This window comes from Rana temporaria, chromosome 5 (genome assembly GCF_905171775.1).
Source record: "Rana temporaria chromosome 5, aRanTem1.1, whole genome shotgun sequence".
Lineage (NCBI taxonomy): Eukaryota > Metazoa > Chordata > Amphibia > Anura > Ranidae > Rana > Rana temporaria.
Window position 1 is genome coordinate 143732353 of NC_053493.1, and position 23317 is coordinate 143755669.

Here is a 23317-nt window from a genome sequence, read left to right on the forward strand (position 1 = left end):
CAGTCTTTCGGCTATGGCCCGGTCGGCATGTGGTTAACGTGCATAGTTTTGGCACAGGTTCAATGGCATTTACATATGTGCTTTTATCAATTCTGTAAGCTGATCATTGGCTGGAGGTAATTCTAAATTGTCCAGTTGAAGATGATAGCTTGTCATGGCTGACTGCAGTTTACACATCAAAGCCTGACTATACTATAATATTTTAAATGGTACATGTGTGTGCCTGCTGATAGCTGGCAGGAGACAATCTGCATTTAGAATCCTTTCCCTTCACAGTAGCTTACAAATATTTTGACAGGTTCTCTTTTAAATAATGCTTTCCTTTTGCTGGTAATACTGTCTTCAAATTAGCATTATTTTTATGTTTGTGTTTACCCACTTACCCCTCTTTTTTGAGCTGTAGAGCATCATATTTTCACCAGGCTGGCTGTCTGCCGTGGATGAATAATCGTCATGGCACCCGGTGCATTCAAGCAGGCCTGTGCTCTGGAATAGTCATACCTAGTTATGTCAGCACACCTGATGTTTTATTAACAACTATTGATTTTTTTACCCGGGGGACTTTGCTTTTTTTTCTTCTTGGAAAAAAAAGGGCAACCTTGCAGGAGAAAAAGCCAATGCAAGGTATGAATTGATAATGAACAGCTTGCACACATTTTATTTTATTATGATGATTATAATTATATTTTATATTGTTTTTTTTTTATCTCTATATATTTATATATATAATGGATATCTAACCATTTCTGCACTAAAAAAGCTATTCCATTTCTACTATATAAGTGCAGTGCTGTCTTTTTCTAAAGGTCATTTATTTATATGTGTTTTGAGACACTGCTAGCAGTTTTGAAGAATCAAGCATTTCATTATAGATGGCAATGAACCATGCTTGAAACCAGTGAATTAAATATAATCTGTGAGGATCGACAATAGGTGTTTCTAGATTTAAAGAATTTACAAATAAAGATTTTTTTTATTTTTTTTACAGGCTGTTGTATAGCAAATAGCACATTGACTGAACGTGTAATGCATTCACATGTTGTAGTTGATTTTTTTTTCTCCTTAAAATAAGGCTTTCATATTTAAAAATAACAACTAGAGCGATACACTGGAGTCAATTTACTTGGAACTCAAATTTACATAAACTGAGTGAATTAGTTGTGTTCACTTTAATTGTGCAATGATGTGCAAACAAATATTATATTCATTTTTAATACCCTTGCACATGATTTCAGAGTGAACACAGATTAGGGCTACATGTACACTAGCCTACCCTTACCACCGCCATGGAAAAAACGCAAACCACGTTTTTGCCCTTTTTTTTTGTTTGTTTTCCTGTGGCCGGCAGTCAAAACGTTCCTATCCTGAACGCGATTCTTCTGTGCTCAGGAAAGGGAGGTTTAACCTCACCTAAATGTAGAAGCTCCTAAACTCTGCTAAAAGCCTATGGACACATAGACTTTTATGGACTCAAGTTTAGGAGCTTTGGCAAAATAATGCAAGTTAGGAGCTGCCAGTGTACACAAAGCCTTTCTTTATACACTAAATCAAAGCAGAGCTCCAGGCTCCTCCCTAAAATGTAAAGTCTGCAGCTACAAATACTGTAGATGCTGACTTTTAGTATAAGTACACTTACCTGCCCCTGTATCCAGCAATGTCCTCATCTGAGCCAATTCTTCAATCAGCTTTGGGTGCAGGTTCCGGTATCTGAACTAAGGGAAACAGGAAGTAAATCCTTGCAGCTTAACAGCCGGTTTCCTACTACGCATGCTCGAGCCACGCTGCACCTTTTGGATGGTCTTGTAGTCTTCTGGGACCTATGATATGTCCCACGAGACTGTGGAGGGAGGAGGGGAGCCAAACTTCCGACTCCTCAGTACGATCTGAGCCAGAAGTAGGAGCGAGTACCTGTCCAAAACAAGCGGAGCTTTCCTTTGGGCGGAGCATAAAAAAAAAAAAAAAATTAATTTCTTGCTCTTTATTTGTTGTTGCCCAATTACAGTCATGGGCCCGGATTCACAAAGCACTTACGCCGACGTATCTCGAGATACGCGCGTAAGTGCAAATATGCGCTGTCGTATCTATGCGCTGTGCCCACAAACCGAGATACGCCTAAAAATAGGCTTCATCCGACCGACGTAACTTACCTACGCCGGAGTATCGTGGGCGCATATTTACGCTGGACGCAAGTACGCTCCCATTGATTTCCTATTCAAATATGGAAATGAGGGAGATACGTTGATTCACGGACGTACTTGCGCCTGGCGCATAATAAACGTGGTTTGCGTAAGTCGTACGTCCGGGGTAAAGTTATTCCTCATATAGGAGGCGCAACCCATGCAAAGGTATGGACCAGGGAACACAAGCCGTCGTATCTTATGTCGTTTACGTTGTACGTGAATATGACTAGGCGTAGGTTACGTTCACGTCGTAGGCAGTGATCCGTCGTATCTTAGGGAGTAGTTCCGACGTGATTCTGAGCATGCACAGTGGGATGCGTCCACGGGACGGCACATGCGCCGTTCAGTATTCGTATCTTTATGGCGCTCGGCCCATCATTTGCATGGGGTCACGCCTCATTAGCATGGCTCACGCCCACTTTCACATACGCCGGCTTACGCCTAGGAAACCCAGCGCAGATTTGGCAGCACTGGCTTTGTGAATCCAGTGCTTGCCTCTCTGCTCTACGTCGGCGTATCGTATATGAGATACGCTACGGCAGCATGGTGTTTTACTGCAGGGGCAAAATCACCATTCTTCAGGCAAGATCCCAGTTTCAAATGTGGGTGGACAGCCACACTATAATAAGCGTACCGTTTATGGTAGATCATAAGCTTAATAGCATGCAATGCCAAGCTGCGGTTTCCAAAGCAAGCAAAGTAATTTATTGTATTAAGAGAGGTATGAACTCCAGAGAGAGAGAGAATTTTGCCCCTGTAAAAATTATTAATAAAACCTCATCTGAAATATGCAGTTCAATTTTGGGTACCAGTTCACAAAAAAGGATTTTGGGGAACTGGAGAAAGTGCAGAGAAGGACAACCAAACTGATAAGAGACACGGAGGAGCTCAGCTAAGATGTAAGATTAGAGGAACTGAATTTAATCTCTTAAGAAGAGGACATTAAAGGGGGATTATAATCAACATGTACAAATATATAAGTGGTCCTTAAAGTGAACTTGGTAGAGATCCAGCCAAAATAACAAGTTAAAATAATTAGCCCATTCAAAGAGAAAATAAAACCTGCAATATTTTGCCTTGCTCCACATGTCCCCTGCAGTATTTTGTTTATACCTACTAGATGTTCAGTCTGGTAGCCAGCCTCATTCAACCCACTTCCTCTGAGCCCACATCAACCAGGGCCCAGCCTGTGAATAGACAATGCAAGGTAAAGCAGCACAGTTCTGAGCTCTTTACTCTGTCACTCTGCTTTCTCTGTTGATCAATATGTTTCTTGTTGGCAAATTAAGTCAGTGGGTCTTTGTGGTGCTGCTGCTTCCAGTCACACTCCAGCTCTGCTATACAGGGACTACAAGAGATTGAGGTTGCACATTCATGTACTTAAACTGCTTGCATTAAAAAAAAAAAAAATACATTGAATTATTTGTTAACTATTACAGAGCTGCATTGATTTGTGCCCTTTAACCACTTGCCGACCAGCCGCTGCAGTTATACTGTGGCAAGCTGGCCCGGCTGTGTGAATCGCCATAGGTGTATATCGGGCTTGTTCTCAGCTTTCTGTGGGTGCGGGGGAGACAATCAGCAGGTCAGGTGGACTCTATGTCCTCTGGCCGCCCACGATTGTTCCCCACAGAAACAAAATGGGGATCAGCTGAAGTAAGCAAGGCATATCTCCTTTCTAACAGGATCACACATAGGTCTTTTTGCTTTGCAGGAAGACAGATCTGTGTGTTATCCCAGGCAGCCCACCCCATACAGTAAAGACACCCAGGGAACACAGATAAACCCTTAATCACCCCTGATGTTAAACCCTTCCCTGCCAGTGTCATTAGTACAATGTCAGGGCATATTTTTAACATTAATCACTGTAATAATGTCACTGGTCCCAAAAACGTGTCAATAGTGTCCGATCTGTTTTGTAGACATGTGTGGAAGACGTGCCACGAGTGCACAGGGAGTTGCCCCTTAGGATTTTTTAGGCAGAAGAAATAATAAAGGAAGTAGAAATATATAAAAGAACGCACAAAAGTGCTAGCTTTATTAATGGTAGAAAATTCATAAAGATGCATAGAAATACAAAATTCATTTAAAATAGGTAAATTAATGAATCATATACAAGGTATTGGTAACAACCCAAGAGCTTACAATCCATTGCCCAAAATACAGTTAGGGTCAGGCGGACAGAATTACAGGGATGTTATGCTGTAATTCTGTCCACCTGACCCTAACTGTATTTTGGGCAGTGGATTGTAAGCTCTTGGGTTGTTACAAATACCTTGTATATGATTCATTAATTTACCTATTTTAAATGAATTTTGTATTTCTATGCATCTTTATGAATTTTCTAACATTAATAAAGCTAGCACTTTTGTGTGTTCTTTTATATATCTCTACCTTTATTATTTCTTCTGCCTAAAAAGTCCAAAGGGGCAACTCCCTGTGCACTAATGGCACATTTCTTCCTTTTATGTAAGGATGTTGGCAGTACCCTATACATTTCCCAATCCTCACACCCCTATCTCTCTTTGTAGACATGATAACTTTTGCACAAACCAATCAATATATGCTTATTGTTTTTGTTTTTTTTTGGTAGCAGAATACATATTGGCCCAAATTGATAAAGTCATTCAATGAAAAAAAATAATAAAACAAAAATATATATATTACTGTATTTATTAGCGTATAACACTCACTTTTTTACCCTGAAAGCAGAGGGTAAACTGTGCCTGCGTGTTATACACAGGGGGCTGTGGAAAGTTTTTTTCCTGAAACTTCCCTACTAAAGTTAGGGTGCGTGTTATACACCTGTGCGTGTTATACGCAGATAAATATGGTATATATCAGCGCAAATGATTCATTTTTTTAGAAGATTACTGGATTCTTGTATTCATGTTATTCATCAATATCCTATTTAGACTTTCATGTTTGTACTGTTTTTTGTCCCATTTTATTTATTAAACAATAGTTGGATGAATGTCCAGAAACATTCATCTGGGCTGCACAAATTATCTCTGTTTTTCTCTAATACTGGGGCCCCATACACCCAAGGAGACATGTCCGATGAAAACGGTCTGCGGACCGTTTTCATCGGACATGTCTCCTGGGAGATTTTGGTCTGATGTGTGTACACACCATCAGACCAAAATCCCCGCGGACAGAGAACGCGGTGACGTAGAAGACACCGACGTTCTCAAACACGGAAGTGCAATGCTTCCACGCATGCGTCAAATCAATTCAACGCATTCAAGGGATTTTGGGACGCTGGTTACACATCATATCCAGCGGACATGTCCGATTAGGTGTACTAACCATCGGACATGTCCGACGGACATGTTTCCAGCAGACAAGTTTCTTAGCTTGCTAAGAAACTTTTGTCCGCTGGAAACCTGTCCGCTAGGCCTTACACACGGTCGGACATGTCCGCGGAAACTGGTTCGACCGTGTGTACGCGGCCTTAAGAGTTCTTATGATTGTCAGCTCTGTCGATTGACAAAAATGTGCCATATTTTTCTGAAATGCCTCAATCGGTAAACATACTGCTTCTTGACCACTAGATGGTAGTGACAGTCATAAGTCATAGCATTAGAGAAAGAGAAATTTGTGAAGCCTGGACGAATGCTTGTGACATGGAAATATAATTTTGCTCATCTCAATGTTTTTTTTTTTTTCAATTGCATCAAAATGCTTTGGACATTAAATTAGATTTTCAACTATATTTCATGCAGTGTTAAGGCTCTCTTAATGCTAGTGTTATTTGAGATGCAACTTGAGTCAAGCAGAATCGCATGACAATGGAAATCACAGTGTTTTCAATGGTGCTTGTTCACATCAATGCTAAGCATGGTGCGTTTATGGAAAAGGTACCTGTACTACTTTGTTGCGATTCCAGCATGAGCTTTGCCCCATAGAATATGCAAACCCCTTCACAGTAGCATTGAAGTTGCGTCACATCACGGATTTCTTCAATATGAACCTAGCTCAGTCTAATTTATATATGTTTGTGTATGTACAGTATATATGGTTGTGGACTTCCTAGCATTCGATTATTTAAAGATAACGGGGCAGATTCAGGTACCTGCGCGCCTAGTTACGGTGGCGCAGCGTATTGTATTTACGCTACGCCGACGCAACTTACAGGAGCAAGTGCAGTATTCACAAAGCACTTGCTCCGTAAGTTGCGGCGGCGTAGCGTAAATGGGGCCGGCGTAAGCCAGCGTAATTCAAATGTGGAAGGGGGGCGTGTTTTATGCTGATGTGTGATGACCTGACGTGATTGACGTGTTTTACGAATGGCGCATGCGCCGTCCGTGTACATTTCTTTATCGTACATCACGGGACACAGAGCGGCATTCATTACTATATGGGTTATATGGAGTACCTTCAGGTGTAGACACTGGCAATCTCAAACAGGAAATGCCCCTCCCTATATAACCCCCTCCCATAGGAGGAGTACCTCAGTTTTTACGCCAGTGTCTTAGGTGTTAGTCATGGTTTAGCTTGCCTCCGCATCCTTGGGATTAGGTGAGCTACCGGTTCTGTCCAAAAAAGCCTCAGCGCTAAAGTGGTCAGTAACCGGACCCCAAACCCTTGGGGTATAGCCCATAATGCTTTTCTTTTTAGAGAGCTGGACCCTGGGCCCAGAACTTAGAAACCTTTGGGTACCTAAAGTTTTCTGTTGCCAGGGTGCTATATGGGCCCAGGACAGTGGATCCTTCATAGGAACCCAGGGCCTGAAGGTCTAGACATCCCCACGGAGATGGGGGAAGATTGGGCCTCTTGCTTGGCAAAGTCCTGCGGCATGGAGCAGGTAAGTGAGGGGAAAACTTGCGGAACTTGGTTCTTAGCAGGTTTTTTTCTGGGGGGTCACAGGGGACATGCCTAAAGTTATGCACTGCATCTGGCAAACTAGTCACATATCATAAAGATAGGATGGCTCTCTATGTATTATTCCCCATAAGATGTGACCTCCCTTGTAGTGTTGGAAAAGCATTGAGTGGGGCCTGTGTTATATAAAAATATATGTGTGTGTCAGAGAGCTTTGCTTACCTGCAGGCCTCCAGGCGATGCTCCATTCAGTCTTCCTCCTCAGAGCCTGCAAGCAGGCAAAACGCTGACCTCCTCATGGTTCCAGGCTGCAGGCTGCAGTTTGCTGGAACAGAGAGGTCCCTTCCTCCCAAAATCCCCCCCCCCTCCCCCTGTCGGGAGGGGCATTTCCTGTTTGAGATTGCTGGGGGGGAAGGGCGGGTCAGTGGCTTAAAGGAAGGGGCGGCCCTTCCTTGTTTGTTCCATTCAATACTTTGGAACTGAGGAGAAAGACCAGAGCGGCAGCACGGGGCGCCGAGGACACACAGTGGCCAGAAAGGATATTGCAGTCTTCAGAGGACTGTTTTTTCAAGCCTAGAAATAGGCTGTTTCTTTTCCATCTCATAGTTTTTCTTTGCAATACTACTCAGGGGGACAGAATGTTTTTTCTTTCCTGGATTTGAAACAAAAACGAAAAAAAAAAAAAAAAAAAAAAAAAAAAAAAGTCATCTAGGGGAGAGGAAGCATTTTTTTTTTTATCCCCCAAACAGGTGTTTGGACAATTAACTTTTATAGTTCCAAATACCAATAGGTAGCAGGTGTACCTCGGTATTGTACCATGGTATGCCGCTGTTTTCCCTACAGGGAGCCTTGGGGCCATCGGGATCTGGGGCTGGAGCTGACGCGGGTCAGTCCAACCCTAAGATGGTCACGGAGGAGGTATTACTCACCTCTTTAAAAGAGATGCAGAAAAGCATGGGAAAAATGATAGCCGCAGCTATGCGGGGCAGTAAGCGGAATAGATCTCCGTCGCCCGAGCGCGGACCCTCAGAAGAGGAGGTCCTTTCCTCAGGGGAATTGGACGACCTCTTGGACAAGGACCAAGTAGGTTCAGGGATCGAAGACCCGGATATAGAGGAGTCTGGGGCAGTCTCCCTGAGGGAGAGCTGGTGGATTAAAGGATTGTCGGACTTGGTCCATAGGGCATTCAACTTGCCAGTACCAGATCTCCAGGTATCGACGGTTTCAGCTTTGGGCTCACTGAGGGCGCCTCAAAGCAATGCTGTGTTTCCGATCCATCCTCTATTAGAGGGAATTTTGTTCCAAGATTGGAACAAGCCAGATAAGATCTTCTTACCACCTAAAAGGTTCTCTGTCCTATATCCTATGGAAGAAAATTTTTCCAAAAGATGGGCTACTCCTGCAGTGGACGCAGCCATCTCATGTGTTAACAGATCGTTAACATGCCCTGTAGAAAACATACAGGTGTTCAAGGATCCAGTTGATAAGCGCTTGGAAGCACTACTTAAGAACTCCTTCACTACTGCAGGGGCAGTAGTACAGCCAGCTGTGGCTGCGATTGGGGTCGCTCAAGCATTATCGGATCAATTTAAGCAGATGCTTAAACTTATTCCGGCCCAGCAGGCAGAAAAATTTTCGGATGTCCCTAAGGCCATATGTTTTACGGTAGACGCAATCAAGGATTCTATCCAGCAAGCGTCACGTTTATCGTTATCCCTTATCCATATGAGAAGACTCTTATGGTTAAAAAGCTGGGAGGCTGAGCCCCCATGCAAGAAGCTCCTGGTAGGGTTCCCCTTCCATGGAGGACGACTCTTCGGAGAAGACCTAGATAAATACATTCAGACCATTTCAAACGGCAAGAGTACTCTCTTGCCAACTAAGAAGAAGGTTCAGGGACCTGCGTTTAAACGACAGTATTCCCCTGGGCAGGGGCCCTCTAATGCCAAGCAGTATCGACGGCCTCCTGCAAAAGCAAACTTCGGCTTCAACAGCAGATCACAAGGACAGGCTGTTAGAGGCAAAAGGCAGTGGTTTCGCAAACCAGCAAAACCAGCCCCCAAGCCAACCTTATGAAGGGGCGCCCCCACCCACGAAGGTGGGGGGAAGGCTGCGACTCTTTTCAGAGATTTGGGAAGCCAGCATTCCCGACGAGTGGGTACGGTCTTCCGTGGCCACAGGCTACAAATTAGATTTCCTAAGGTTTCCTCCTCCTCATTTCCAGAAGTCGAGGATCCCAAACGATCCGGAAAAGGGAGCCGCATTAAGATCGGCATTAGATCATCTACTTTCCCAGGAAGTAATAGTAGAGGTACCAGTCCTGGAACAGGGGCTGGGTTTCTACTCCAACCTATTCATCATCCCAAAATCCAATGGAGATGTCAGGCCAATTTTGGACCTAAAGATGGTAAATGCATATCTAAAGATCCGCTCATTTCGGATGGAATCCGTGCGGTCAGCAGCTGCCACACTCCAGAAGGACGACTTCATGGCGTCCATAGACATAAAGGATGCCTACCTTCATGTTCCAATTTATCAGCCACATCAAAGATATCTACGCTTCATGGTGGCTTCGCGTCACTTCCAATTCGTGGCGCTTCCCTTCGGGTTGGCTACGGCCCCCCGGGTGTTCACGAAGGTCCTAGCTCCAATCCTAGCCAAACTAAGGATCCAAGGGGTCACGATCCTAGCATACCTGGACGACCTCCTAGTCATAGATCACTCGTCTCCCGGCTTGGAGCGAGCAGTGGCCCTCACGGTCCAATACCTCGAGAGGTTCGGCTGGGTCCTAAATCGAGAAAAGTCAGCTTTCCAGCCCACAAGGCAGTTGGAATATCTCGGCATGAGATTAGACACAGAACAACAAGGAGTGTTCCTACCTCTGAGGAAGGTAAAAGCCATCAAGGAATTAATCCTACTGGTTCTAAGCAAGAAAGAACCGACTATTCGCCTATGTATGAGGTTACTAGGCAAGATGGTGGCCACATTCGAGGCGGTACCATACGCCCAGAGCCACACTCGCATCCTACAGGCAGCCATCCTGTCAGCATGGAGCAGAAGGCCACAGGCCTTGGATATCCCGTTGCCGCTCTCATCAAGAGTCCGACAAAGTCTGTGTTGGTGGTTAGACCCTCAGAATCTACTGAAGGGGAAGTCTTTCAGCCCAGTGGCTTGGAAGATAGTGACCACAGACGCCAGCCTGACGGGCTGGGGAGCAATTTTGGATGGTTGCACTCGCCAAGGTACTTGGGCAAAGCCAGAGAAGCAGTTGCCCATCAACATCTTGGAGCTCAGAGCTGCTCGACTAGCCCTCAGGGCTTGGACGTCAAAATTGCAGGGGTTCCCGGTGAGAATTCAATCAGACAATGCCACGGCCGTGGCATACATAAATCACCAAGGGGGAACCAGGAGTCAAGCCGCTCAGAGAGAGGTGAGCTTGATTCTCCTATGGGCAGAGGCTCATGTGCCCTGCATATCGGCAATATTCATTCCAGGAGTGGACAACTTTCAGGCGGACTTCTTAAGCCGCCAGACTCTATGGCCGGGGGAATGGTCTCTGCATCCACAAGTCTTTCAAGCACTCTGCCAAAGATGGGGAGTGCCGGACGTGGATATCATGGCATCGAGACTCAACAAGAAACTAGACAGGTTCATGTCCCGCTCAAGGGATCCGATGGCCTGCGGAACCGATGCGTTGGTTTGCCCTTGGCATCAGTTCAAACTTCTTTATGCGTTTCCCCCGCTCCAGTTACTACACCGCCTGCTGCGCAGGATCCGGGTGGAGCACATACCAGTCATCCTGGTAGCTCCAGCATGGCCCAGAAGGGCATGGTACTCACTAATCTTAAGGATGGTAGTGGGAGACCCTTGGACTCTTCCTCTACGGCCAGACCTGCTATCGCAAGGTCCGATCCTCCACCCTGCCTTACGGCATCTAAATTTGACGGCCTGGAAGCTGAATCCCTGATTCTCAGGGGTAGAGGTCTGTCTCAGAAAGTAATCTCTACCCTAATCAGAGCCAGGAAACCGGTCTCTAGGGTGATTTATTACAGGGTCTGGAAGGCCTATGTAGGCTGGTGTGAGTCCAAGCGATGGCTTTCTCGCAAATTTACCATCGATAGAGTATTAAGTTTTCTCCAGCTAGGAGTGGATAAAGGATTGGCATTAAGCACAATCAAAGGACAGATTTCTGCTCTGTCAGTGTGGTTTCAGCGGCCGCTGGCCACCCACTCGCTGGTTAAGACCTTCCTTCAAGGGGTCTTACGTATTAGACCTCCAGTTAAATCCCCGCTTTGTCCGTGGGATTTAAATCTTGTTCTGTCAAGTTTACAGAAACAACCGTTTGAGCCGTTGGCTGATATTCCTTTGGTTCTACTGACAAGGAAGTTAGTATTTTTGGTTGCCATAGTTTCCGCAAGAAGAGTTTCGGAGCTGGCAGCCTTATCCTGTAAGGAACCATATCTTGTTTTTCATAAGGACAGGGTCGTTCTCCGCCCTCATCCTTCCTTCCTTCCGAAGGTCATATCCAGTTTTCATTTGAACCAGGATTTGGTATTACCATCCTTCTTCCCTAAACCTACTTCCAGAAAGGAAGGGTTGCTGCATACCTTGGATATTGTCAGGGCCATGAAGGCCTATCTTAAAGCTACAAAGAAGATCCGGAAGACAGATGTGCTGTTCATTCTACCGGATGGGCCCAAGAAGGGGCAGGCAGCTGCAAAGTCCACCATTTCTAGGTGGATTAAGCAATTAATCACTCAGGCCTACGGCTTGAAAGGGTTGCCTCCTCCAGTATCATTAAAGGCTCATTCTACTAGAGCCATGGGCGCCTCCTGGGCAGCACACCACCAGATCTCTATGGCTCAAGTTTGCAAGGCGGCAACCTGGTCTTCTGTCCACACGTTTACAAAATTCTACAAGTTGGACGTAAGAAGGAATACTGATACTGCCTTCGGGCAGGCAGTGCTGCAGGCTGCAGTTTGAGACCCTCGGATTCCGGGGGCTCCTCTTGTTCGAGTTAAATTTAAAAATTTTATTTTTCTCAACTAAGTTGGATTTATTATGATTTGAGTATATCTCTAAATTAAATCCTTTTGTCTTGGAGATGTTCTCCCTCCCCTCATTGTAAGCATTGCTTTGGGACATCCCATATAGTAATGAATGCCGCTCTGTGTCCCGTGATGTACGATAAAGAAAAAGAGATTTTTAATACAGCTTACCTGTAAAATCTTTTTCTTGGAGTACATCACGGGACACAGAGCTCCCACCCCTCTTTTTTGAGGACCATTTTGGGAGGCATACTGCTTGCTACAAAACTGAGGTACTCCTCCTATGGGAGGGGGTTATATAGGGAGGGGCATTTCCTGTTTGAGATTGCCAGTGTCTACACCTGAAGGTACTCCATATAACCCATATAGTAATGAATGCCGCTCTGTGTCCCGTGATGTACTCCAAGAAAAAGATTTTACAGGTAAGCTGTATTAAAAATCTCTTTATCCCAGTGTGCATTTCTCTCAAGTACGCCGCAACAACGTATTGGTTTTGACGTGAACGTAAATTACATCCAGCCCTATTCGCGAACGACTTACGCAAACAACGTAAAAAATTCAAATTTCAAAGCGGGAACGACGTCCATACTTAACATTGGCTGCGCCTCCTAATAGCAGGAGCAACGTTACGCCGAAAAAGCCTTACGCAAACAACGTAAAAATCTACCGCCGGGCGCACGTACGTTCGTGAATCGACGTAACTAGGTAATTTGCATATTCTACGCCGAAAACAACGGAAGCGCCCCTAGCAGTCAACGTAATATTGCACACAATTATACGCCGCCGCATTCAAGTTACATTGGCGGAGGAAGCCTATTTTTTAAGCGTATCTGCCTTTGAGAATCGGCATAACGATACGCCGGCGCAGATTTCAAATTACGGCGGCGTATCTCCAAATCTGAAAGCTACCTGAATCTGCCCCAACCTTTTTAATTGTATAACTCTCTACTGTCAGGCTTACAATGTGTTGGCTGAACAGCATCCATCATTAGATACAGTATTTGTTTCTAGAGCACTGCATTCACTCTGCATTTTTAATGGTTTGCCAGCAGGAAATATTTAAACATGTAACATGCCATTATGTGTCTATAGATAATGTTATGGTAATATGACTCGCCAGCATCTAATAATGATTCAGATGCTGCATCCTTTCCACTCTTGGGGGAATGAGTTTAAAAAAAGAACACTAATAATGATAACTCTTTTATTCTCTTTTTTTTTTTTTCAGTTCCTGGCCTTGGGGACTCACAATGGGAAGGTTTATTTGCTGGATATCCAAGGAAACATGACTCAGAAGTTTGATATTGTAAGTATTCCATGTAAGTGTATGTATAGAGTAGGATTTACAAGAATCCTCTTCTGGGTCTATAGAGCTCTTTTGGAAGGGCTTTTCCTATCCCAGTTTTTCCTTTACTGCTGATTGAATTTTACATAATCTAAATGAATGAAAATGCAGATTTGTCACATGCATTGTTCATTTTGTCAACAAAAAAAATATCAGCTGCATGTTTTCAGTGACATTCCATGGAAAACTATGATGAATATCAATTCTGATTTTTATTTAGTCAACTAAAATCTACAGTACATTTTAGTCTACTAAAATCAAATGGTTTTAGTTGCATTGTAAAGTATTATTTAAGCATTTCTCTAGAATTTGCAAATGCTTTACATACTCGTGGAGTAAAAATCTAATAACATGTTGTTATTATTTATGGTATTAAGCACTTAACAACTGTGCTATAGCCTAATGACGACTACAGCACGGATCGATAACTCTGGGAGGGCGTACTATGATGTCCCCCCAGAACCGCTCCCTGGGACGCCCATACAGATTAAAGTGCAGCAGCGCCATGGGCTGGATCTGGATCTGTAGTTCCCACAGCACTGATCTGTGCCCATTACAGGACTCATCCATCCATGCTCAGCCATGCCATCCATACTCAGCCATCCCATCCACCCCCATCAATACTCAGCCATAGCCAGCCATCCCCATGCATGAGCGCTCATCCATGCCACTACAGTACCCATCAGTGTCTCACAAAAGTGTAATAGGTAGTCAAACTTAGATTTGACATGTATGCTCCTAGAACACCTAATGGTGCTCCCTGCATGTTGGGTCTCTGTATGTGGCCAGGCTGTGGAAAAGTCTCCCACATGTGGTATCGTCATACTCGGGAGGAGTGGGAGAATTTTGGGGAGTAATTTTGGGTATGCACATGCTATGTGTTAGAAATATTGTATAAATGGACAATTTTGTGTAAAAAAACAAAATGCGTTTTTCATTTTCTTTCCACATTTTTCAAAAACTTGTAGAGAAAAATGACAAACGACTCATTATGCCTCATAGATACATTGGGGTGTTTTCCTTCCAAAATGGGGTCATTTTTGTGGCGTTTCTATTGTCTTGGTGCTCCAGGGCCTTCAAAATTGCAAGAGGTGGTCAAGAAATGATATGTGTAAATTATGCTCCTGATGGTGCTCCCTGCATGTTGGGCCTCTGTATGTGTAAAAGTCTCACACATGTGGCATCACCATACTCAGGAGGAGTAGTAGAATGTGTTTTGAGGTGCAATGTGTGGTATGCATATGCTGTGTTTGAAAAATAACCTGCTTATATGAAAGTTATGTAAAAAAAAATAAAAAAATCTCGATTTTGCAAAGAATTGTGAGAAAGAATTACAACTTCAAAAAATTCTCCTTGCCTCTTACTAAATGGAATGTTCACTTTCCATAAAAGGGGCATTTAGTTTTTTTTTTGTACTTTCCTGGCTTGATAGGGTGTCAAGAAATGAGGTCGTCATTACTTCAGGTGTGATCATCAATTTTCAGTGATTGCCACCATAGCTTCTAGACTCTATAACTTTCACACAGACCAAATAATATACACCGATTTGGGTTATTGATTTGGGTTATTTTTACCAAAGATATGTAACAGTATAAATTTTGGCAAAATTTTGTGAAGGAAAATTACTAATTTGCTAATATTTATAACAAAAACAAAGAAAATGCATTTTTTTTACAGACTTTTCAGTCTTTTACAGCGCAAAAAATAAAAAACCCAGCGGTGATTAAATACCACCAAAAGAAAGCTCTATTTGTGTTAAAAAAAGGACAAAAATTTCATATGGGTACAATGTTGCATGACTAGTAATTTCCAAATGCGAGAGCACTGAAGCTTGGTCTGGTTAGGAAGGGGGTTTAAGTGCCCAGTTGGCAAGTGGTTAAGTTTGAACATGCACTACAGACACAGATTTAGCCGTTGTGATATATAACATCTTAGAGCCCATTCACACCTTGGCGTTTTGTCGCCTGTAGCGCGACGCGCACAAACGCCAGAGGGACCAAAATACATGTAAGGCTATGGGCATGGTTCACATCTGCACGCTGATGCGCCTGACGCGCATCGCCTGTAGTCAAAAGAAGTTCCGGACCCTTTTTTGTCGCGCAATACGCGCGATATGCGCGTATTTGAGCGTTTTTGGTTTTCCATTGAAATCAATGTAAAACGCCAGATACGCGCGTATTGCGCGACAACAAGCGTTTGCTACGGGCGTTTTGTCAATAGAACTTGTCGCCCATGCAGAAGATTAAAAAAATCTACCAACATAGCAACAAGTGATGAAAAGATGATAGTTTTTCCTATTGGCTAAAAAAAAAACGTCTAAGTACAAAAACGTCGGACAACGCTGTATGCAAACGCGCATATTAGCATGAATACGCGCGACAAAACGCCGAAAAAAAAACGCCGATAAAAACGCCGCTATTGCCTACGCCTAGGTGTGAATGCAGCCTTAATAAATAAACAACATTTTTTTATTTATTTTTGACGAACAGAAGTGCAACGTTAAAATATAAAAAAATAAAGAAAAACCTATAAACTTTGGTGGCTCTAATGCAGGGTTTGACAAATTTGCTTGGAATCTAGGAGCCAGCTAAAAAAGTTAGGAGCCAGAAAATGCGCCCGTCCCGCCAAGCTCGCACGCAGAAGCGAACGCATTTGTGAGTAGCGGCCGCATATGTAAACGGTATTCAAACCACACATGTGAGGCATTGGTAGAGCGAGAGCAATAATTCTAGACCTCCTCTGTAACTCTAAACATGCAACCTGTATAATTTTTTAATTGTCGCCTATGGCGATTTTAAAGGGTAAAAGTTTGTCGCCATTCCACGAGCGGACGCAATTTTGAAGCGTGACATGTTGGGTATCAATTTACTCGGAGTAAAATTATCTTTCACAATATAAAAAAAATTGGGCTGTTTTTACTGTTGTCTTATTTTTTTATTAAAACTTGTATTTTTTTCCCAAAAAAAGTGCGCTTGTAAGACCGCTGCGCAAATACGGTGTGACAGAAAGTATGATAGTATACGGTGTGACAGAAAACTGCCATTTTATTCTCTAGGGTGTTAGAATAAAAAATATATATAATGTTTGGGGGCTTTAATTAGAGGGAAGGAGATGGCAATGAAAACACATTAGAATTGCTGGATTGCTGTTTTACTTGTAAAGCCAACGGCCACCACAAGATGGCGCCAGATCACAGAAGGAAGCTTAGGCCTGCAGAAGACCGCAAAGCCCCAGCCTCAATTAACGGCCAGCGGGGGCCCGCCGTGATTGTGGGGCGGTGGCGCACGGAGACACATTATCCTGTGTCACGGTGCACCCCCACCTCCCCCGCAGCGGGCCCGCGCCAGCCGGAAATTGATGTCGCGCCTTTGTGGCCTTCTGCAGGCCTAAGCTTCCCCGGGCACCAGGCCACTATTTCTTGTCGCAATTGTGACCGGGTGCCCGAATATTGTCGAGCCCTGCTCTAATGCCAGTCTGCAGGTAAGGATGGGGAAGTAAATAGGAGGTAGGGAGTGCCCAGGGCTGGGTGCATTATACTTTGGGGATGGATAGGTGACCTACAAATGGGGCCTGATAATAGAGGATAGTGGCGCTGTGGCCGGTGCAAAAAGTTAAAAAAGTCAGTTAAGCATTAGTCCTTTTGATTATTATTACTGAGTGTATAAAAACACTGTAGGTGGATGGGGATAAACGGGAAAGGAATGGGAATACGAGTCCTGTATATAAAAATTAAGCCTTCAAGGGGAGATGAGAGCAGACTCCAATTAGCAAAAAAAGAAAAGAAAAAGAGGGCGCCTCCGGGTTAGGAACAATGTTATTTTTAATTGACAACAAGCACATAATCCACTTGCATCATAATTACTGTATGTCCAGCAAATAAGTCCTTTCTCTGGCCCATAATGTGACGTCCGTCCGCGCTAATATGACAGCTGTGGTAGTGCTCCTTTTCCTCTCTGTCTCCGTTCATCCGTATAACAGGAAATCCGGATGGTAAGGACATGGAAACGAGGCTTGGAGCGCAGTGTTGAGTGCGATGATGTCACGGGCAGCAGCAGTAGCGACAACGTTTCGGAGCATGCGCTGTAGGTTGCTAGGCGCGCTTTTGAAGCCAATGCAGCTTGCCAGTGGAGTGAGGGGGCTGGGGCTTTACCAGAAAAAATGTATATAAAAAAACACATTTCTTCCTCAGTTTAGGCCAATATGTATTCCTCTACATATTCTTGATAAAAAAAAAACACAATAAGCGTTTATTGCTTGGTTTGCGCAAAATTATGGCGTCTACAACACAGGGGATAGATTTATGGCATTTTTATTATCATTTTTTTTATCAATGGCGGTGTTTTGTTATTTTTATCATGACTGCGACATTGCAGCGGAAATTTTTTACGAACGGCGCATGAGCAGTTCGTAAAAGAATCCCAGTGCGCATGCTCGAAATTCCGCCGCAAATCGTCAATGCTTTAGACGTGAACGTAACTTGCGTACAGCCCTAGCGTAAAAATGTCAAAATTCGACACGGAAACGACGTCCATACTTAACATTGCGTACGCCTCATATAGCAGGAGCAACCTTATGCCGAAAAAGCCTAACGTAAACGACGTAACAAAATAGCGCCGGGCGTACGTACGTTTGTGAATCGGCGTATCTACCTAATTAGCATATTCCTTGCGTAAATCGACGGAAGTGCCACCTAGCGGCCAGCGTAAATATGCAGCCTAAGATACGACGGTGTAAGACACTTGCGCCAGTCGGATCTTAGGGAAATCTATGCGTAACTGATTCTATGAATCAGGCGCATAGATACTACGCCGCAACTCAGAGATACGACAGCGTATCTGGAGATACGCCGTCGTATCTCCTACCTGGATCCGCAGGCAGAAAGAAAAAAAACATCACTTGAGCTTTTAAACACAAAAAAAAACATTCTGCCCAATTGAATGCAATAACGCCAGACGTGTGAAAGCATATCAGCGCCCATGCAAAAATGCGGCTTTTTGCTATGTTTTTGATGCTGTGAACTCCTGTAGGAGAAGGACATTTTTAGGCTCATAGTGTGGTCTAAGAAAAATAATCTATAAGTAGAGTAGATTTCAAACAGCTGCTAATTTCTCCAGAACTGACTGACCCAGCACGTTCAGCCTGATACTAAAATAAGTCTTTAAGAACGCCAACATTTCATTATGGGATCTGCATGTAACTCTTGCAACAGTTAATGTCAAAGTGCATGCATTTACATTCAGAAGGATTCAGCCTGCCTGGGAGGTGTGCCAGGAAAAAGACTTTGCTGTCCAAGTTTGCCATCATATAGGCAAAGACCAGAGGCGTAACTAGAACCTTCAGGGCCCCGGTGCAAGAAACCATGAAGGGCCCCCCCTGGTCTCTGGGGCAGCAGGACCTGGATAGGAGGGGCAGTGGGGGCAGCATATGGAGGAACAAATCCCCTCCATTTTCCTCCTGCAGCCACTGAATGCCTGTGGGAGGGGTAGGAGGAAAAGCAGGCTTTTAGCGTTTGCAGGAGAAAAATAGACGGGATTTGTTCCTCTATATGCCCCCCCCATCCAGGTGTACAGGGGCAACATGTTCGCCATTGCAGTTGTGACCCCTGTATTTATGCCCCTGGGTGAGTGGCAAGGGTGGTGGTTGGGGTGCATTGGATGAAATGAGTGACAGCGGTGGTGGGAGGATGGGATCAGTGGTGAGGGTGGTGGTTGGGGAAGATGGGATGGGATGAGTGGTAGTGGAAGGGGGGATTGGATGGAATGAGTGGCAGTGGTGGGGGGGTGGGATCAGTGGCAGGGATGGTGGTTTCTGGATGGGATCAGTGACAGCAGTGGTCATAGTGGTGTGGTGTGGAGGGGGTGGTTTAGTGGCAGCAGCAGTGGCGGTGGTGTGGATCAGTGGCAGCAGTGGTGGTGGTGGTGTGGATCAGTGGCAGCAGTGGTGGTGGTGTGGATCAGTGGCAGCAGTGGTGGTGGTGTGGATCAGTGGCAGCAGTGGTGGTGGTGTGGATCAGTGGCAGCAGTGGTGGTGGTGGTGTGGATCAGTGGCACTAGTGGTGGTGGTGGTGTGGGGGGTATCGGTGGTGGGGTTGTGTGGGGGGTGTTATCAGTGGCACTAGTGGTGGTGTGGGGGGTGTTATCAGTGGTGGTGTGGGGGGTGTATCAGTCACACTAGTGGTGGTGTGGTGGGGTATAAGCGGCAGTGGAGGGGTATCAGTAGTGGTGGTGGGGGGTATCGGTGGTGGGGGGTATCAGTGTTGGTAGTGGTGGTGGGGGGGTATCAGTGGCGATAGTGGTGGTGGGGGCTATCAGTGTTGGTAGTGGTGGTGGGGGTGGTATCAGTGTTGATAGTGGTGGTGGGGGCTATCAGTGTTGGTAGTGGTGGTGGGGGGGGTATCAGTGGCGATAGTGGTGGTGGGGGCTATCAGTGTTGGTAGTGGTGGTGGGGGGGTATCAGTGGCGATAGTGGTGGTGGGGGCTATCAGTGGCGATAGTGGTGGTGGGGGCTATCAGTGTTGGTAGTGGTGGTGGGGGGGGGGGGGTCAGTGGCAATAGTGGTGGTGGGGGCTATCAGTGTTGGTAGTGGTGGTGGGGGGGTATTAGTGGCGATAGTGGTGGTGGGGGCTATCAGTGTTGGTAGTGGTGGTGGGGGGGTATCAGTGGCGATAGTGGTGGTGGGGGGGGCGGCGTATCAGTGACGATAGTGGTGGTGGGGGCTATCAGTGGCAGTAATGTTGGTGGGGGGCAGCAGTGGCAGCAGTGATAGTGTTGGGGAAATAGTAGCAATGTTGATATCGGTGCCACTTACTTGCAGATCGCTCACAGATCACTTGGTTCCCCCCTCCATGCTATAATTTGCTTGGCCGGGCAGAGAGGATGGCCTGTGAGTACCCACGAGTGCAGACGGAGAGGATTGGCAGAGCGGGCGGGTACTTGCAGTGTGCCCGTGAGTGAGGACAGGAGGATGGGCGGAGACTTGACAGTATGGCCATGAGTGAGGGCGGGGAAGATGAGCAGAGCGGGCGGGAACTTGCAGTGTGCCCGTGAGTGAGGGCGGGGAGAATGGGCGGAGATTTGACAGTATGGCCACGAGTTAGGGCGGGGAAGATGAGCGGAGCGGGCTGAAACATTGTAGTGTGCCTGTGAGTGCGGGTGGGGAGGATGATCCGAGCGGGCGGAGAGCATAGGCGGAGTGGGAATTGTGCAAGTGTCAGTGCGGCGGGGAGGATGGGCGGAGTGCGATGGGGACTGTGCCCGTGACTGAGGGCGGAGAGAATGGGCGGAGCCTTGTAGTATGCCCCCGGAGACTGTGCCCCATTGATCAGTGTGCTATCTCCCGGTAGCAGTAGCGGGCCCCCCTACAGTAGCGGAAATCAAGGGCCCAGTCGCGAGTGCGACTGCTGCGACCATGATAATTCCGCCACTGGCAAAGACCAGTCCTTCTGGAACAATGTTTGTGGACTGATGAATTACAAGTTAAGACATTTGGCTCCAGCAATGGTAGCCATGTTTGGCACAAACGAAAAACAGCATTTTAAGAAAATAACCTCATACCAGCGGTGAAGAACGGTGATGGAAATGTTATGGTTTGGGGTTGCTTTGCTGCTTCAGGGCAGCTTGCTGTCATCAAATCCGATACAAATTCTGAATCGTGCTTGATGCGAATGTGAGGTTATCTGTCCAAAAGTGGAAACATAAATGGATCTTTCAATACAATGATCCAAAGCACAATAGATAAGCCAGCAAGGAATGACCCAAACAGAATGAAGGGTTGTGACCTAGTCTAGTGAATCCCATTGGGGATCTTACAATGGAAGAAATGTTGCAGTCACAGATTTTAATTTTTTTAATTCAGCTTTATTATTAAGAAATATAATGGTTTCCTGCTCAAATGTAAGAAAAAAAAGTCAACAATGTCCATATGGTGCATTTACTTTTTGACATGGTTGTATATCACTATTTTCAAATTTTATAAACCACATTTAATACAGTTAAAGTGGATGTAAACCCACTCTCATCCTTTCTAAACGACTGCCATAGTGCTGATCTATAAGGATATACATGTCTCCTGCATGTATCCTTACCTGTCAAATGTCTCCCCTCTGTCTGTTATAAGAACTGAAAAACTGCAGATTCTGTGGGTGGATCTGTTGTCTGGAGCTCTGTGGGTGGATCTGTTGTCTGGAGCTTGGTGGGCGGAGTCGTGATGTCGGTAGACTCCCCGCCCTCCTCTACACTCCACTTGTCAACATGCATTTTTTTCCTGTGTATTCCTTACACTAAATTATGCTATGATCACTAACATCCAGTCAAAATCCAGAAAAGTAACCACATGACTTCAGAAAAGGAGTGGGGTGGGAATTAAAAAATAATGTCTGTCTCCAGGCTGGTGCATGAGATATGTAAATAACCTGTCATTCAGAGTAGGGGGTGGAGCGGACTAAGGTTTTTCTTTGTAAGTCCGTTTTATTTCACAGAACAATAAAAGGGCATTGCTCAGAGCTGGATTAACTCTGTGTGGCAAGACTGGGCACAGATCATAGGAAATATTATACTGTAAATTGTGACATAAAAAAAAAAAAAAACATTTTGGGTTTACATCCACTTTCCTTATGCAGGGCAAAGCAACAGCTTTGTTTTGAGGCCCCCACCCAGCAACACATACTCACCTTTCCATCATTCCCCTGTAACTTGCCAGTATATCAGGTTATGGAGAAGCATGCGGCCGACTCCCCTTCTACTCACCTAAAAGCACCAGTACTTGGTGACTGGTCCAGTGCTAGCACATTGGTCCAGTACTGTTACATGTGCAAAGCCCAGATTTCTGTAAAATAAAGTGTTTTTGAGAGGTCATTCAATGACCTGTGAACTTCAGAAATAGCTTGAAGGTAAACGCTTTCACAGCATGAATGGATGTGAGTGCTTGCCCACCACACCACAAGAAAAGTAAGGCAGCGTTTTGGAAAATCGCTTTAATAAATGTAATTTAATAATATAAATGGTATGAGTGATGTCCTTTAATTGCTAAATAAAATATTTGAACAACAAAAAAGTAAATGTTCTTGATAAAGAATAAATGTAGGTACTTGCCACCATCTTACAATAAAAGCATTGAAAGTTTTTCCACAATATCTTTTTTTTGCATGCCAAATATATCACCTCTCACTAGAAAAATCTGGACTAGTGGTTCTCAACCTTGAGACAAGGGCCAGTAACTTCTTTCAAAATCTTCTATGCTCCAACAGTAAAAGGGAGAAAGAAAAGTTTATACTGATACAATAAAAGTATAGGAATACAAAATATGTATTGAAATTCTGAAAGACGCTGGGTGTCATTGTGATGAGTGAGGTTAGTTGAGGGGGTTAAGGGACTCTGTAGCAGACTTGGTGGCCCTCAGAGGGGTGGAATTGAGGGGAGTTGGGGATAACTGTGGAGTATGTGTCTCTGGAGAGGGCTGGGGACACTGTGGGACACTGTTATGCTTCGTACACACAACCATTTTTCGCGGCAGGAAAAAAAAAAACATTTTACCGACATGATTCCTCTTCAGCCTGACTTGCATACACACGTACATGCAAAAAAACGTTTGACCAAAGCGCGGTGACGTACGACAGGACTATAAAGGGAAAGTTCCTTTCAAATGGTGCCACCCTTTGGGCTGCATACTTGATTCTGAGCATGCAAGTTTTTTTTTTCCTCGGAAAATCATACACACGACCGTTTTTCGCGACGAGAAGAAAACTGACGGGAAACACGACGAGAAAAAAGAGAGCTGGTTTAAATTTTTTTGCAGGCAGTTTTTTCGTCGAGAAAACTGCTAGAGAGCATACACAACCAATATGGCAGTTTTCTCGTCGTTGGACAGCACTATGGGGTTGAGAACTATCAGGGGCCTGCGGGGCATTGTGGGAAGTTGAGGGG

General features: G+C 44.9%; 1 protein-coding gene across 1 annotated transcript in view; it reads left to right on the forward strand.

The window, feature by feature from the left end:
- VPS41 (VPS41 subunit of HOPS complex) overlaps positions 1 to 23317 on the forward strand; it is a 377598-nt gene that overhangs the window by 122154 nt on the left and 232127 nt on the right. The window contains exon 4 of the mRNA XM_040353190.1: positions 13281 to 13358. Within this exon, the coding sequence (XP_040209124.1) occupies positions 13281 to 13358 (78 nt within the window). The remainder of the gene's footprint in view (positions 1 to 13280; positions 13359 to 23317) is intronic.